This window comes from Sabethes cyaneus, chromosome 2 (assembly GCF_943734655.1).
Source record: "Sabethes cyaneus chromosome 2, idSabCyanKW18_F2, whole genome shotgun sequence".
In the NCBI taxonomy this organism is placed as follows: Eukaryota; Metazoa; Arthropoda; class Insecta; order Diptera; family Culicidae; genus Sabethes; species Sabethes cyaneus.
The window spans coordinates 134,285,177-134,302,117 of record NC_071354.1 but is presented as its reverse complement, the minus strand read 5'-3'; the positions used below and the strand labels follow the sequence as shown (position 1 = coordinate 134,302,117).

General features: G+C 39.6%; 1 protein-coding gene across 1 annotated transcript; it reads left to right on the top strand.

The window, feature by feature from the left end:
* The first annotated feature begins 455 nt into the window (after positions 1–455).
* On the top strand, positions 456–16,324 carry LOC128738750 (laminin subunit alpha). Its single transcript, XM_053834100.1, has 11 exons — positions 456–584; positions 1,582–1,840; positions 2,043–2,189; positions 3,038–3,274; positions 3,378–3,548; positions 3,605–3,821; positions 4,817–5,026; positions 5,094–5,366; positions 5,423–5,560; positions 5,622–14,980; positions 15,036–16,324. The coding sequence occupies exons 2-11, from the start codon at positions 1,610–1,612 to the stop codon at positions 15,165–15,167; spliced, it is 11,115 nt and encodes a 3,704-aa protein (XP_053690075.1). The 5' UTR covers positions 456–584; positions 1,582–1,609; the 3' UTR covers positions 15,168–16,324.
* The last annotated feature ends 617 nt before the right edge of the window (positions 16,325–16,941 follow it).

Sequence of the window (16,941 nt, the reverse complement as noted above, 5' to 3'; positions counted from 1 at the left end):
AATAACTTGGCCTTTCACCAGAGGCGAGTGAACCTCTTAGGTTTAAAATTTCTCTAATAAAAAAGTGGCTTGCCAATAATACAAAGACGTCACGTCAAAAATACGTCAAAACTACGATAGACTAATAAGTTGCCGGTAAAAACAATTTTATATAGAACGTTTCAACCTGTCGACAGAATAATCATTCGCGCTTCAAAATACTCTATAAATGTTCTACCGCTTCGTTCGCGTTCGTCAATGTTCAACTTTATGCACCATGTCGTCGGGGTACTGGTAAAATCACATGTGCGCAAGCTTGTGGAAATATGTAGGAAGACGATCACAATTCCAGGCGCCGCGACGCCACATAAACTTCTTCTTGTTGCAAGTAATTCGCGTCCGCCGAGAGCATAGTTCTAGTTTGAAGAAATTCAAAATCTTCAGTTGCGTGCTGACGATCGAACCGAATGGACGTAGGAAGGACCAAGTGAAAACGAGTAAACGGGAGAAAAATTTAAACACTGAATCAGATAAGAGTTGAAGTGGAATATTTAGCATTGTGATTTAGTGATAATTAACCTGCGGTCGGAGCCTGGAGAGTTTGGGTAAAGTGAAACGTCTAGTCGAATTTGAATATGCAAATCACGTTTTGTTACAAGTTGTCGTGTTTGGTTGCCGTACTTTTGATAATTTCAAAGGCCCAGTTTTATAATGAAGTTTTGTAAATCATTTCAAAGTGAAAAATCATAGGCTGATAGCAAAGGCAGCACTTTAAAATTAGCCATATCGAAGTGCACCCTAACAATTTTAGTTATGAAATATGCTTGCTTATGCATCCTGCTGTAGTCATCATCGCCAACGCGTTCGAATTCATACGAAGCATGTGAGAATGAGGAAAACGAAGAGGATGCATTCAAAGCTGATTTTCAACCAAATCATGTTGGTCGTCGTTAATCTTTCTTTTCGCGTTGACAAAGAACCGAAACTAAGAAAAATAATCCTAAAAACGTAACATATAAGAATGATTATAAAAGTTGAATGGAAAACTCAAACGAAAAGGCTGAGAAGATCAAAAAAGTTCCAAATTCGTGTCATTCGTTCCGTAGTGTTAGCTCATTCTGGGAATGTGTCGATGATGTGTTTTTTAGTCTTGATGGGTTGGGCTGGTTTGTGCTGAGAGAAGCGTATATGTGGTATATTTAGAATTTTATGCTCGTTAGTGTTTTACTACAGTTTGAGGCGAAGGACCGGTTGTGTTATGCACGTGTGTGAAGTTTCTAATGGAGATGGATTTTCACGTTTCTTAGGAATGTGTATGCAAAGCGAAGGTGTAGGAAGCATGGTAAAGGAACGAGTTCAAACAATCAAAACAATGTTTGGATTACGCATGGTGAATCTCACATTCGATTCACATGTGAACACATGCGTGCGAGTTATATGATTCAATAGATACCTTAAGCGTAGATATGATAGAATAATTATATAACTGATTAAGACATTATATAATTCGTGTCAAAAAAATTCTCCTGAATATTCAAAATACCAACATAAATATTATAGCTTATCATTGGAAATGATTTTAATTTTTTCTGATTCAACTAGAGTCGTTCCGTTAAAACGCGATCGAGCGATGGGTCGCTGTTACGCACCCACAATTACGATCGCACTGTTGCTATCCGTGGCGATAGCTTCGGTCCGGTCGGAACTCACGCCACCTTATTTCAATCTCGCCGAGGGACGTAAAATCACTGCATCGGCCACTTGCGGTGTAGACACTGACGGTGCCGAGTTGTATTGCAAGCTGGTTGGAGCAAATACCGAAAACGATCATCTTAATCAATACTCTGTTATTCAAGGACAGGTAAGTTTTTTTTTCAATTCAATTGTTGTATGTTAGCACCGCGCAGACATTTTATACAAAGACTCATGGAGTCAGTCGAGCTTTAACTCTTATCAGTTTTTGAGTTTTAGACTGCTTGACCGGAAATGAGCATAAAGTTCACTCTTCGATAGTCCTATCGCAAGCATGTTTAATATTTTTCTCGCATTTTATTCTGAAATAGGTTTGTGATGTGTGTGATCCGAGCGTTCCAGATAAGAGCCACCCGGCCGAGTATGCCATCGATGGAACAGAAAATTGGTGGCAGAGTCCTCCACTCTCGCGTGGCATGAAATATAATGAGGTCAACCTTACTATCGACTTTGGACAGGTTAGTTATTATTAAAAATATCAAAGTTATCGGCACGAATATTTTATAAGCGTATGGCTTTGCTGTATTTCCAAATGAATGTGCACGTGGTGGTCTTGATTGAAAAAACTTTGTAATAAATAGAAATGACATAAACTTTTCTATTCAGAAAACTGGTCGTGCATGTTTGATCTTCTGTTTTGTATAGCTATGACTTCATTCTTTATTCAAACAAACGTGATGGAATACAACAAGCGTCTACCAGGGAGTAGTACAGTGAATGCCAAAATACTAATAACGGTTTTAAATTTTTCAATGTAAAAAAATGTAGAGTGCAATGTGTTGACAATGACTGGCGATGAGTAGTTTTGGAGACTACAAACAGGTGCATGTTACCCGGTTTTTGGCTATTCAATAGTTGAAAAAGTTACTACATTCAAATAACATGTTTGTTGGTTCCTAGTTCCCGAATCAGCACAGGTTAGACGTGGTAAATTTTGATTGATCGAAAATCGTAATTGTAATTTTGGTATAATGAATATAGTGTTGAGTTTTATTTTTATCTATCTATAAAACCGACCGAACGCTATTTCTACCAAACAAGTGTTTAATTATTTGAAATCACACTGATAGTAGATGTAGAGGCAACCATGTAGATCGCGTTTCAATTTTACTGCATGTGAGATCATACTGCATGAAAATATGGTGCAGAAATGAGCATTACTGAATTGCGGCGTTCTACATTTACATTTACTTAAATGCTTAAATATAGAGCAGCAACAATTACTGCACTGAATGCACTTCAACAATTATTCCCTTCGTCAGCAATTTACTAACAAGAACGGCTGTATCTTTTCTGAATCGTTTAGGAGTTTCATGTGGCGTATTTGTTCATTCGTATGGGGAACTCACCCCGACCTGGCCTGTGGACACTGGAAAAGTCTATCGATTATGGTAAAACATGGCTTCCATGGCAACATTTTTCGGATTCTCCATCTGATTGCGAGACATATTTCGGAGCCGAAAGTCTACGTCCCATAACTAGTGATGATGATGTTATTTGCACCACTGAGTACTCAAAAATTGTGCCACTAGAAAATGGTGAGGTGAGTAAAACATTGCGTTTGAGAATAGAGAATTATACGCCGTTGATCATTAGTATCAGCTTCTTAGGTAGTTTCTTACGAGCTAACAAGGAATTTATTTCAGATTCCCGTTATGCTTCTGAATAACCGTCCATCAGCCAACAACTATTTTAATTCGACAACGCTGCAGGAATGGACTCGTGCAACTAATGTAAGAATTCGTCTTCTTCGTACAAAGAATTTACTGGGACATCTTATGTCTGTTGCGCGACAAGATCCAACAGTGACCAGACGAGTAGGTTTTTGTGTCATATACGAAAATAAATAGGTATTGACGGTTAATTTTTCCAGTACTTTTACTCAATTAAGGATATTTCGATCGGTGGTCGCTGCATGTGTAACGGTCATGCAAATACTTGTAACGTCTTAGATCCACGATCACCAACGAGAATCTTAGCCTGTCAGTGTCAACACAATACCTGTGGTATTCAATGTAATGAGTGTTGTCCAGGCTTTGAGCAAAAGAAATGGCGGCAAAATACAAATGCTAGACCATTCCAATGTGAAGGTACGTTATGAAAGGAAAATATTGATGTTTCGAATTAATATTTTTTTGAAAACGGTGGTCCTACAATTGATGGAGGGACGGTAGGGGTAAAGTAATGAAATTTTTTTTGGAGTGGAGGGGAAAGAGCGGGAAGGTGGGAGGGGGGGGGGGGGTTATTAGTAGCTCCGCTTAACAAGTAGTCGTTATGACTCCTATCTTTTGTCCAATGCTGGAAGGTGCATGGGTCGAACCAAGCTATAATCTGAGATTATAACCGGATTTGAACCCTTTGAACCGCAGAGGCGCTGGACAAAAGGAGACTGCAAAACCCACTTTTTAAGGTAGTAACGTATCTGGTTGGGTTATTTTTGGACACAAATTCTGCCTCTTCCTCCGTCTACTGTAGAAACCACCGACCGAGAAGTTTTAATCTCCGCATTTCAAGGTCAAAGACTAAAAACACGAGTTTGGTCTATTTCATAGGAACGGAGCTTTTCTCCGTTCGCGGCTAACACGCTGACAGACGAACAGCGTCACGCGCAGTACCTTGCAAGTCGTAAGGGCCTGCATAGTGTCGTCGTCCTGACAGTAAAAACAAATTAGATTAAAACTTCTCGGTCGGTGGTTTCTACAGTAGATGGAGGAAGAGGCACAATTTGTATCTAAAAATAACCAGATACCAGATACGTTTTCATTATTTCCCCCTACCGTCCCTCCATCAATTGTAGAACCAACGTTTTCAAAAAAATATTAATATTAATGCCTGACCGCATTCAAGATCAAAGACTAAAAACACGAGTTTGGTCGATTTTTCGAAGTTTAGAAGCAGATTTCGTGCTAAATCTGATCATGAAAATATATTCATTATATTCAACCAGAACCAGAATACTGTAGAGAATCTATTTTCAAACACATAATTGTTATTTTATTCGAAAAAGTATTTTTAATATACGATTAGTGTTTCGACTAATTTGATGGCTAATTTCAAATACTATACCAATATTTCTGCATTGTAGCCTGTAATTGTCATGGACATTCAAATGAATGTACATATTCGGAAGAGATTGACGAACAACGACTTTCCTTGGATATTCATGGTTTCTATGAGGGCGGTGGTGTTTGTCAAAATTGTCAAGATAATACCGAGGGTATTAACTGCAACAAGTGCAAGAATACCTTTTATCGGCCATATGGAAAATATTGGAATGAAACTGATGTATGCCAGCGTAAGTATTTGCAAGGTGCTGTGCATCCATTGATAAATAGGTAATACCATTGATCTTCATCTTTCAGCATGCAACTGCAATCACTTCTATTCAACCGGAAATTGTGAAGAGGAGACAGGACATTGTGAATGTCGACGTGAATTCAATCCTCCGAATTGTGATTCCTGTTCGTACGGGCATTTCGGTTATCCCAATTGTCGCCCATGCGAGTGCAACCTAAACGGCACGATCGGATATCATTGCGAAGCTGTGAATGGAGAATGTCCCTGCAAACCAAACTTTGGTGGGGCACACTGCAGGCAATGTGCGGAAGGCTATTACGACTTTCCGGAATGCGAACGTAATTGTTTAGAGTGTGTCTATGTGGTGTGTAACTAACTGTTTTTCAATTTTCAGCTTGTGGGTGTAATGAGATCGGGTCAGTAAGTCACGTTTGTAGCTATGAGTCGGGTCAATGTCAGTGTAAGCCGAACTTCGCTGGTCAACACTGTGATAAGTGCAAGGATGGGTTCTTCAACTACCCGACATGCTCATGTATGTACTCACATATTGTAAAAGGTCGAAAATAAGTCTTAACCAACTATACAACTTTCAGATTGCAACTGTGACGTTCGAGGAACACAAGAAGAGGTTTGCGACAAAGGAAATGGAAAGTGTCTGTGCCGGGAAGGTTATGGGGGTCCACGTTGTGACCAGTGTATTGCAGGTTATTACAACTACCCAGATTGTGTACCGTGCAATTGTTCTGGAGCTGGAAGTGTATCCACAGTTTGTGACATAACCGGAAAATGTGCATGTTTACCAAATTTCTCTGGGCGACAATGCACAATGTGTCAACCAGGGTATTATCAATATCCCGAATGCTTACCGTGTAACTGTAATGCTCACGGATCAATTGGATTGTCTTGTAATAATGAGGGTCAATGCCAGTGCGCTGATAACTTTGATGGTAAAACATGCAACCAATGCAAAGAAGGATTTTACAATTTTCCTGCATGTGAGGAGTGTAATTGTGACCCAGCTGGAGTAATTGCAAAGTTCGCTGGATGTGGATCTGTACCTGCTGGAGAGTTGTGTCAATGTAAAGAACGTGTTCAAGGAAGAATTTGTGACAAGTGCCGACCTCTATACTGGAATTTGAATGCAAGCAACCCTCATGGGTGTGAAGATTGTGAATGCTTCATTGATGGTACAATTGGCGCATTAGACACATGTGATACTAAAACCGGTCAGTGTGCTTGTAAACCATCTGTAACTGGTCGTCAGTGCTCTGATTGCAAAGACGGCACTTTTGACTTATTTGGGGCAAGCTTATTCGGTTGCAAGGATTGTGGTTGTGATATAGGAGGTGCAGCTGATGATATTTGTAACAAAGAGACTGGTCAGTGCAAGTGCCACCCAAGGATTTCTGGGAGAACTTGCACGTATCCGTTGACTACCCATTATTTTCCTACACTATATCAGTTCCAGTTTGAATACGAGGATGGATATACTCCTTCCGGAGCACAAGTACGTTATCAATTTCACGAGGATGTGTTTCCTGATTTTAGTAAACGTGGTTACGCAGTTTTCTCTGGTCTTCAAAATGAAGTTATCAATGAGGTTAGCATAAAGAAATCTTCGGTGTATCGTCTCGTAATTCGCTATAAAAATCCAACGCAAGATAACGTGATTGCTCAGATTTTGATTACGCCGGACAATCCAACGGAGTTAGAGCAAAAAGCGAAAGTTCTTTTTAAACCTAATGGTCAGCCCGAGTTCGTTACTGTATCTGGAGCAAAAGGTGAGATTCCTTCTCCTGTTGTTTTGGATCCAGGTCGATATACAATCAGCATCAAAACCGATAAAAATGTGTTTTTGGATTACTTCGTGCTGCTTCCTGCTGCGTATTATGAAGCCCCACTGTTGACTAAGAAAATCGAAACACCTTGTGAGATAAATGATCGAGGCCTGTGTCGGCACTACAAATATCCAAATATTATTGAATTTAAACCACAAGTCGAAGCCTATGTTGCTGAGGGTGATGAATCATTCAAACCAGGAGAGTACTTCAAAGATTATGAACATCTGGATGTCATAAAAGAAGAAAATCTTCCGTTGCTTACTGTTGATCAAAATGAACTCAACTATATACTGGATGTTCCACGACCTGGTAGATATGTTTTGGTGGTTGACTATATTACTAATCGGAACTATCCCGAAATTTCCGTTCTGCAAATCAACCAAATTGGAGATATTGAGCAAGACGGCACAGTGACAGCTTATCCATGCACATACACCACAATTTGTCGCCAGCCGGTTATTGATAAAGAGTCTCGTGAAAAAGTATTCTATATAGACTCGAACAACAGAAAACCAATTACCGTCTCGAGTCAAGAACCAAATGGGGCAGTCGCGATAACATCTATCACTGCAATTCCATATGAAGAATGGTCAATTGACTACATCAGTCCCAGCCCGGTTTGTGTGATGGAAAATGAAAAATGTGTGCTGACAACTTATCGTACTGCCCCGGACTCTAAGAAGATAGAATTTGAAACTGATAACGAAGACCGTATTGCCGAAACCAATCCAAGTGATTTGTTTGATAATGCGACCAAGCTGATTTATCTAGATAAGGATGAGCAGCCGTTAAATATCAAAACAAAAGTTCCTAACAACCAACGTTATGTAGTGATTGTGAAATTCTACCAACCGAACCATCCGACGTTCAATATTCAATATCACATTGAAGCGGATCGACAGAACTATGATGGCAAGCTACACCTGAGACATTGTCCAGCCAATTCTGGATGTCGCGAGATTCTTAGGCAAGACAACGGCATGATTTGGTTTGACTTGGAAGATACGTTTGATTTAACTTTGTTGAGTGGAGTTACCAAAGGCGTATGGTTGGATTATATTTTATTGGTACCAGCGGATCAGTTCTATGACGATTTGCTGCAGGAGGAGACTTTTGATCAAACTAAGGAATTTATTCAGAAGTGCGGGCAGGATCATTTTCATATTCAATTGAATGCAAGCGAATTTTGCAAACAAGCTGTATTTTCGCTAACGGCGGATTACAATAGCGGAGCTTTGCCTTGTAACTGCGACTATTATGGTTCCACTAGTTTTGAATGTGAACAATTTGGAGGTCAGTGCCAATGCAAACCTTTTATTATAGGACGACAGTGCGAAGCATGTAAGACAGGTTATTATGGATTCCCGGATTGTAAGCCATGTGATTGCCCATCAACGGCTCTATGCCAAAAAGATACTGGCGAATGCATTTGTCCAGACCGGGTTACTGGCGAAAAATGTGACCAATGTATGCCCTTCACTTTTGGTTACGATCAGATCATTGGATGTGAAGAATGTAACTGCAATCCCTTGGGTGTAGCAAACAACAATCTTCAATGTGATCTTGAAAGTGGAGAGTGCGAATGCAAATCCAACGTAGTGGATAGAGCTTGCGACCGTTGTCAGTATGGATTCTTCAACTTTCCATATTGCGAACCCTGCAAATGTGATATCCGTGGAACAACATTTGAGATTTGTGATCAAACTGACGAGACGTGCTTCTGTAAGAAAAATGTACAAGGCCGGGAATGTAGTCAGTGTGTTGATGGAACATATAATTTGCAAGCTGCGAATCCAGAAGGATGCACAAAATGTTTTTGCTTTGGACATACCACGTTATGCGAAACAGCTTTCCTTAGACCATTCAACGTCAGTATGATGAAAGATGTTTCTTTGAATACTATTAAATTGTCAGGAGGAAAACCAATTATCTCGCCGTGGCTTGTAGATGGCGATATTATGATTAATGAAACCTCGGCAGAGGTAGCACTTAGCGACGTGGATAACGAGGAGCTGCTTTCTGGTTTAGCATATTTTGGTATGCTGGATCACCTTCTGGATTTGAACAGCCACATAACTGCATATGGTGGTTACTTAACATACAAAATATACTACACTAACGGTCTCTTTGGAAGTTCGCTGATAGGACCTGATGTCATTTTAGAAGGAAAGAATATGGTGATTACTCATCAGAGCATTGAACAACCGGCTTCAAATACTTTATTCAGTGGACGAGTTCAAATGGTGGAATCCAGTTTTCAAACAGCTTCTGGTGGACCCATTTCACGCGAACAGTTTATGATGATTCTACGTGATTTGAAGGCGATCTACATTCGAGCTTCTTACTGGGAGAATGGTCTATCAACAGTCGTTTCGGATGTCAGTTTAACTATGGCCCACGATGATCCTGGTCATTATGACATGTATGAAGAATTAGCTGTTGAACGATGCACTTGTCCGCCAGGATACACAGGACTGTCATGTGAAGATTGTGCTCCTGGCTATTACCGTGATCCTAATGGCCCATACGGAGGGTACTGCATTCCTTGTCAGTGTAACGGACACGCGGAAACTTGTGATTGTAATACTGGAATATGTAACGCTTGTCAGCACTACACTACTGGAGAGCATTGTGATCAGTGCATTGAGGGCTATTATGGTAACGCGACTCGAGGATCTCCTAATGATTGCATGATTTGCGCTTGTCCGCTGCCGATCGAATCGAATAATTTTGCTACTTCATGTGAAGTTTCTGAGGATGGATATGAAATTCATTGCGAGTGCAAGCCGGGTTACACAGGAGAAAAGTGTCAGAGTTGCGCATCGGGATTTTTCGGTCAACCGGATATTGAGGGCGAGGTCTGTAGGCCTTGTGATTGTTCAGGTAATATAAATCCAGACGAACCAGGTTCCTGTGACTCCGTATCGGGCGAATGTCTGCTTTGTTTAAACAACACGTACGGACGTGCTTGCAACCTTTGTGCTCCTGGCTTCTACGGTGATGCTGTACAACTGAAGGATTGTCAAAGCTGTATTTGTGATACTTTGGGCACGGAGCATTGCGATAACTTTGTTGGTACATGTAACTGTCACATGAACGTGATTGGTGAAAAATGCGATCGATGTGAAGATGATCACTATGGGTTCGAATCCGGCCATGGTTGCAATGCTTGTGATTGTGGTATTGCTTCTAATAGTACACAATGTGATGATCATAGCGGAAAATGTGCATGTAAGCCTGGCGTTACTGGACGACAGTGTGATCGTTGCGAACCTGGTTATTGGAATTATACTGAGGACGGTTGTGTGCCATGTTCATGTAACACCGATTACTCCAGAGGATTAGGATGTAATGCTCAAACTGGTCAATGTGAATGTTTGTCTGGTGTTGTAGGAGAAAAATGTGACTCGTGTCCCTACAGGTGGGTTTTGATTCCTGATACAGGCTGTCAAGTTTGTGATGGTTGTCATCATGCTTTACTGGATGTAACGGATGCTTTAAAAGAATTAATTGACCCTGTGTTGCATGATATTGAAACAGTGGCTGATGATTACTATACATCACAAAAATTGAATTATTTCAACGATCTAGTTGATAAAATTGAACCTGCGGTTCGTAAGTTGGATCCTCATGGTGTTAATTTGAACCCATCACGTCAGCAAGTAGAGTCATTAGAAATGGATGTGAAAAATTTGGATCGCCGTATTCAGTATGCAGATCAAAACACTAACGATCTGTCGACAAGAAGTGAACAATTACTTACAGCTTCTTCAAATATTAAAGATTCATGTAGATTTGCGAATATCAACACCAATAATGCCATTAGCGAAGTAGAAAAATTGGCGGAAAATCTGGGCAAATCAGAAACAAACAAATTGGATCAAGCGTACGCTGAAGCAGTTAATTATCTTGATTTGATTAAACAATATTCAGCTACACCGGGAAGCTTAAATGTACAGCTAGAAAATGCAACTGAACTATTGGCGAAAGTTGACCAATTTGCCCGTCCAGTACAGGAACAACATGACAGACTTAACAAATTGTTATACAATATTGGCGAATACGATGTTAAACTGGAGGACTTATATAATTGGAGTTTGAAAATAGAAGATGAGAGTCGTCTTACGGCGAAGCTAAACAATAAGAATAAGGGTACCTTGGATTCAAAGTTTGATACTGTATCAGCTCATTCAAAGGAAGCTCTGGATAATATAGAGAATGCCAAAAAATTGATTGATAATTCTTCAAAGCTTAGCTTAGATATTTACACAACTCATAATGAGCTAGATATTGCAAATTCGGAACTGAAGCAGCTGAATTCCAAAGTTGACAAAGATTTACCTGAGCAAGAGAGGAAATACCAGGACTTATCAAATAGCATTCAGGAAGCGATTGAGTATGCCGCAAATCTTAAAGATGAGTCTCAACGTCTTACTGCCAATTATTCAAATGTTACGGCCAATTCAGAAACAGCATTAAAGGCAGCGACTGCTTACTCGAAAATTGCCTCCGCTATCAATGCAGCTAGCGAAAATATAGAAAATACACAACAGCTGGCGAATAACGCTACAGAATTAACTTCCGGAATCGAACAACGGGCAGGAGTATCCGATAGAGATTCTAGAGAGTTATTAAATGATGCCATGCGATCGCTACACTCATTGCAAACAGATCTAGAACCGCATATTAATAAATCCGTATCAACAGTAGATTATATAAAAAATAGTAATCAGCTAAGCGATGATGCATTATACTCAATCAATCAATCGTTGGATGGAATATCCGAAGAATCATTTACTAACACTTGGGAAAATGCTAGAGATCAAGCAATCGATGCATTGAATGATTCACAAAATGCGCTGAAAATTCTAGATCCTATTATAACCGACCTGCCGAAAAGTGTATACGCGGCAGAACAGTTGCCGAAGGATATCGATAGAACTAATAAGGACATTCAGCACGCTGGTAGCCAGATTGAACAATATAAGAAAATGATTCCTAAAGTTGAAATACTCGTTAATGAAGTAGAAGATAAGCAAAATAAGATTGATTCGATAGTAAGTGACGTAGGCGACAGATTAGAATCGCTGAAAAAGCAAATTGCCAGTGCTAGGGCGTTGGCAAACAGCATAAAGTTTGGAATGACCTTCCATCCAAATACAACACTCGAGATTAAACCACCGGAAGTCCTTTCACAGATGGCCACGAACTCTACTGTGTCAGCCTATTTCAAGACCAATAAACCCGAAGGTTTTCTATTTTATGTAGGTAATGAGGTGAAACCAGATGCTAAGAAAACATCACGAGACGACTATATGGCATTGGAGATTGAAAATGGTTACCCGGTGTTATCGATTGATTTGGGTAATGATCCTGAAAAGGTCATCAATCCGAAGTATGTGGCGGATGATAAGTGGTATCAAGCTATTATCGACAGGAGTGGAAATAACGTTAAGCTCACTATTAGAGAAGAATTAGAAAATGGCACTGAGATGATTCATCCGAAGGAGCAAATACTACCGGGTGCTTACAATGTATTTAATGTTGATCAAAATAGCAAACTCTTTGTAGGTGGCTATCCAGTAGATTACAATATGCCGAATGACGTTAAGTCAGGTGAATTCAATGGTCAGATTCAGAACTTACAAATAGGAGGTGAGCATGTTGGTTTGTGGAACTTTGTTGATGCTCAAAATGTGCATGGTGGTATTGAACGAGACAAGTTGCTAGACGAAGATAAGCCCACAACTGGATTTAGATTTGGTGGTAATGGATATGTCATGGTAGATGCCAAATCGTATTCGTTTAGGCATCGTTCGCATATTCAGTTCCGATTCAAAGCATCCCAAGACGCACAGGATGGGTTGTTATTCTATGCTGGAAGAAATCGTCATTTCATATCCGTTGAGATGAAGCAAGGAGCAATTGTATTCCAGTTCAAGTTGGGTCAACACGCTGAAGCAGTTACGATTGGCTCAAGCGGATCATTTAACGACGATAATTGGCATATAGTTTCTGCTGAACGGGATGGTGCAACCGGTAAGCTTACCGTCGATGGTAATGTGGTTTATCAGGAAACATCCAATGTGAACTTCCCGGGAACGGTTGAACCATTAAAGATCTCGGAATCAATGTTCTTCGGAGGCTATCCTGGCAAGATAAATCATACTGAAGTAACCACTAAAGGATTCGATGGCTGTATCGATGATGTTTATATTCTGGGAACGAAGGTGGATTTGAGCATCAACCAGAAGGCTTTGGATGTGCGTCCAGGATGCCCAATGAAGTTCTCTTCGCTTTTATCATTCCCACCGCATCAATTCGGATATGTCAGTCAACCTGGAGTGGCTTCATCAAATGGACTACAAGTGAATATTAAATTCAAAACAATTCAAGGTCATGGTATTTTATTCTATACCGCGAATAACGATCAGAGTGGTACATTTGGATTAACAATGGAAGATGGAGTGTTGGTTTTGAGGAGCTCCAAAGAAGAACTGAACACTGGTAGCAATCGCTATAATGATGGTGAATGGCATGCTGTTACTGCTACACACGAAAATGACCGTCTCTCGCTGGTTGTTGACGATAGTGATCCGTTTGTATCGGATGAGGTTCCACCGCCATTATATATTGCAGATGGAGAAATTTACTTTGGTGGATTACCGAAAAATTTTGTGACACCAAAAGGAGCTATCGTTACTCCTGCATATTTCTGGGGATGTCTTCGTGATGTTACTGTCAATGGTCAAATTGTAAACTTTGCCAATTTGAAAGACAAAAAGTCGGCTGTCCTAGATCATTGTTCTAAAGATTTGTTTGCAGTTAGTACAAGCGAAGTGCCTTTATACTATCCAGATGGTGCGAGCGAACCAGTTCTATTTACTGGATCACGATTCGGAACTGAAGACGCCAAATCTAATGCCGACAAGAAAAATGAAATCGATGGTGATAGTGAAGAGCAACCTAGACCACCGTCTAAGCCGACTGAGACAGACATTGAATATACTACTGATACAAAAGTTGTTTTCACAACCACGGAGGCAACTACAACATCTACAACTACACGTCGTCCAAGGCCACCACCAGAAAAACCGGAACCAACATGCAAATTGCCTGTTGTTCCAGATCAAGATGTCGATTTTGATGCAGGTTACCGATTTGGCACTGGACCGTTTAGTCATATTGAATTCAGTAAAATACCAAAGGAAATTAGGAAGCATTACGAGTTTTCACTAAGTTTCAAGACGGAGTTTTCGGAGGGAGTCCTCTTCTACGCTGCTGATGCACGGCACACAGATTTCATCGCCTTATATTTGCGAGACGGTAAAGTCTTCCACTCATTTAATTGCGGCTCTGGGTCGTCCAATATAAGTTCAGAACGACGATACGACGATAACGAATGGCACACGGTGCTCTTTTCTCGGTATCAAAACAAGGGTAAATTGGTAGTCGATAGCGAGGACGAAGTTCATGGGGAATCAGCTGGAAATACTAGAACTATGCAAGTGCAGGCTCCATTCTTTGTTGGTGGAGTATCCGGAGGTGAACATTATGAAGATGTTGCACTTAATCTTAAGATTGATAAAAACATCTTGGAGCGAGATCAGTTTATTGGATGTATTAACGATATTCAAGCATTCAACCGACCTTTAGGAGCACCTTCTAACATAACACAAACTATTCCGTGCTCATCACAAATTGAAAGCGGAGTATTCTTTGGAAAGGGAGGCGGTATCGTCAAACTTCGTGAAAAGTTTAAAGTTGGCACGGAGTTAACCGTTAGTATGGATATTAAACCACGTTCATCAACCGGTCTACTAATGTCAGTTCATGGCAAACGAGCCTTCTTTGTTCTGGAATTGATCAACGGAAATATTAGTTTAACAGTAAGCAATGGCGACGAGCCATTTACGGCTATGTACGTGCCAGATCCTAGTGAAAATTTGTGCGACGGCCAATGGCGTACAATAACTGCGATCAAATCATTGTACGTGATCACTATTAAGGTCAATGATGTTAGTTCTAATCCGGCCATTGGTGACGCCCGTTCCGGATCGACGGATACCACAAGACCACTGTTCCTGGGTGGACATCCTCACCTTCAAAGGGTTCGTATTTGTTTTTGCGTTTAAGCAATAATAATATTTCCTTTTTTTGTTACAGATACGAGGTTTAACAGCTCGCGAACCTTTCCAAGGTTGCATTCGTAATGTGGTAATTCGTAATCAGCAGGAAAAAATTACTACGAAAATGAGTGTCGGAAACGTGCAAACCGGCGTTTGCCCAACGATTTAGGGCCGTATTCAATATAATGAAACATTTTTAGACAAAAAGGTTATCGGATATACTGCGAAAATTACAGGGATACGATTTGGATTGCGAAGAATTAATTTTTTTTATTTGATGTGGAAGATTTAATGTCGATGAAAAGCTATATCATACGGAAAATCTTTGTAACAGAGAACAGATAGCCAAAGACAATTTTTTAATGTGCTTGCGTTATGCATTCAGCTAATTTCAACTATAACTTTTTTTTTTCAATCGTGTCTCCGGTAAGATTCAATAGTTGTTCGAAATTTCACAGATAAATTTCCATGCCATTCCTTCTGAAAATTAGGACACATTCCTTCACCAATAATGGACCTTATCCTTTACCAATAATACATCTATAGGATTTTGATTGCATCATGAAAATAACTGCTAATAATGATTATCCGATATTCTGATGAATAATGAAAATGAAAAGAATGAAAGAATGAATAATGAATATTGGATACGGACAATGCACCGTATCGAAGGTGTCGAGATGCTTTAAGGAGAAATGCAATTGTTACTGTTTGTTACAATTGTTCACGATGAATATGTTTAGCTTATTTAGCTGAATTGGATCTTTGGTTTTTTCTTCGGCTAGGTTGAGTTATATTCATATTGATGAAAATACCGGAAATTTTAAGCAATTCTTCGTCGATCTTTGGTATTTGTTCTCTTTATGTTTATGTGTTTACTCTATATGTATTAGTTTCTTATTATTTTGCTTAAATAGCATCGATGTGGCACGACTGCAAATATGTTTTTCAATTAAATATTGTTTATCGGACCGCCAATGATAAAAATATTCATGCTGTTAGGCACATGGTAGCTAGACTTTTTTATACTGCTATGCGTTGCAGGGAAAAACACATTTAAATTTTATGTCTTGAATGGTGGATGGATTTACATAATTACAACATTTTGCAATGTTACGTTGTCCTAAATCAAGAATAAGGTCTTGAATGGATATAAACAGATTTTGCTTTTTCAAGATTTTAATACGAAATGCCCAATAAAACCATGCTTTTTTTTGAAAACGAAAGTATTTTTCTTAAAGATTTCTATAATGGTTTGTCGTAGGAACATGTTTTGCCTTTCTACTATATAAATATATAGTATAAAGGTATAGAAATCACTTGGAAAACCGGAAATGGAAAGAAGGTCCTGCGGGCCGAATGTTATATACCATTCGACTCAGTTTCGAAAACTGAGCATTTTCTGTGTGTGTGTATGTATGTGTGTGTGTGTGTGTGTGTGTGTGTGTGTGTGTGTGTGTGTGTGTGTGTGTGTGTGTGTGTGTGTGTGTGTGTGTGTGTGTGTGTGTGTGTGTGTGTGTGTGTGTGTGTGTGTGTGTGTATGTGTGTGTGTGTGTATGTGACGCTTTTAATCTCACTCACTTTTCTCGGAGATGGCTGGACCGATTTTAATGTTCTTAGTGTCAAATGAAAGGTCTAGGTGTCCCATTGGTCGCTATTGAATTTCATACTGATCAGACTTTTAGTTCAAAAGTTATGTATAAAAATATGAAAAATATGGCACTTCATTATCTCATAGGTCCCTTAACCGATTTGAACAAAATTGATTGCATATGAAAGAGGAGCCTTGCAAACCCTTAACTTCCAAATTTCATGACGATTGGGCTTGTAGTTCGAAAGTTACATAAAGAAATGTGAAAAAATAATATTTAAAACATATTTTTGTAACATATAAGCATTAATTCAATGAAAAACATCACACATTTTATTATTATGTGAAAATA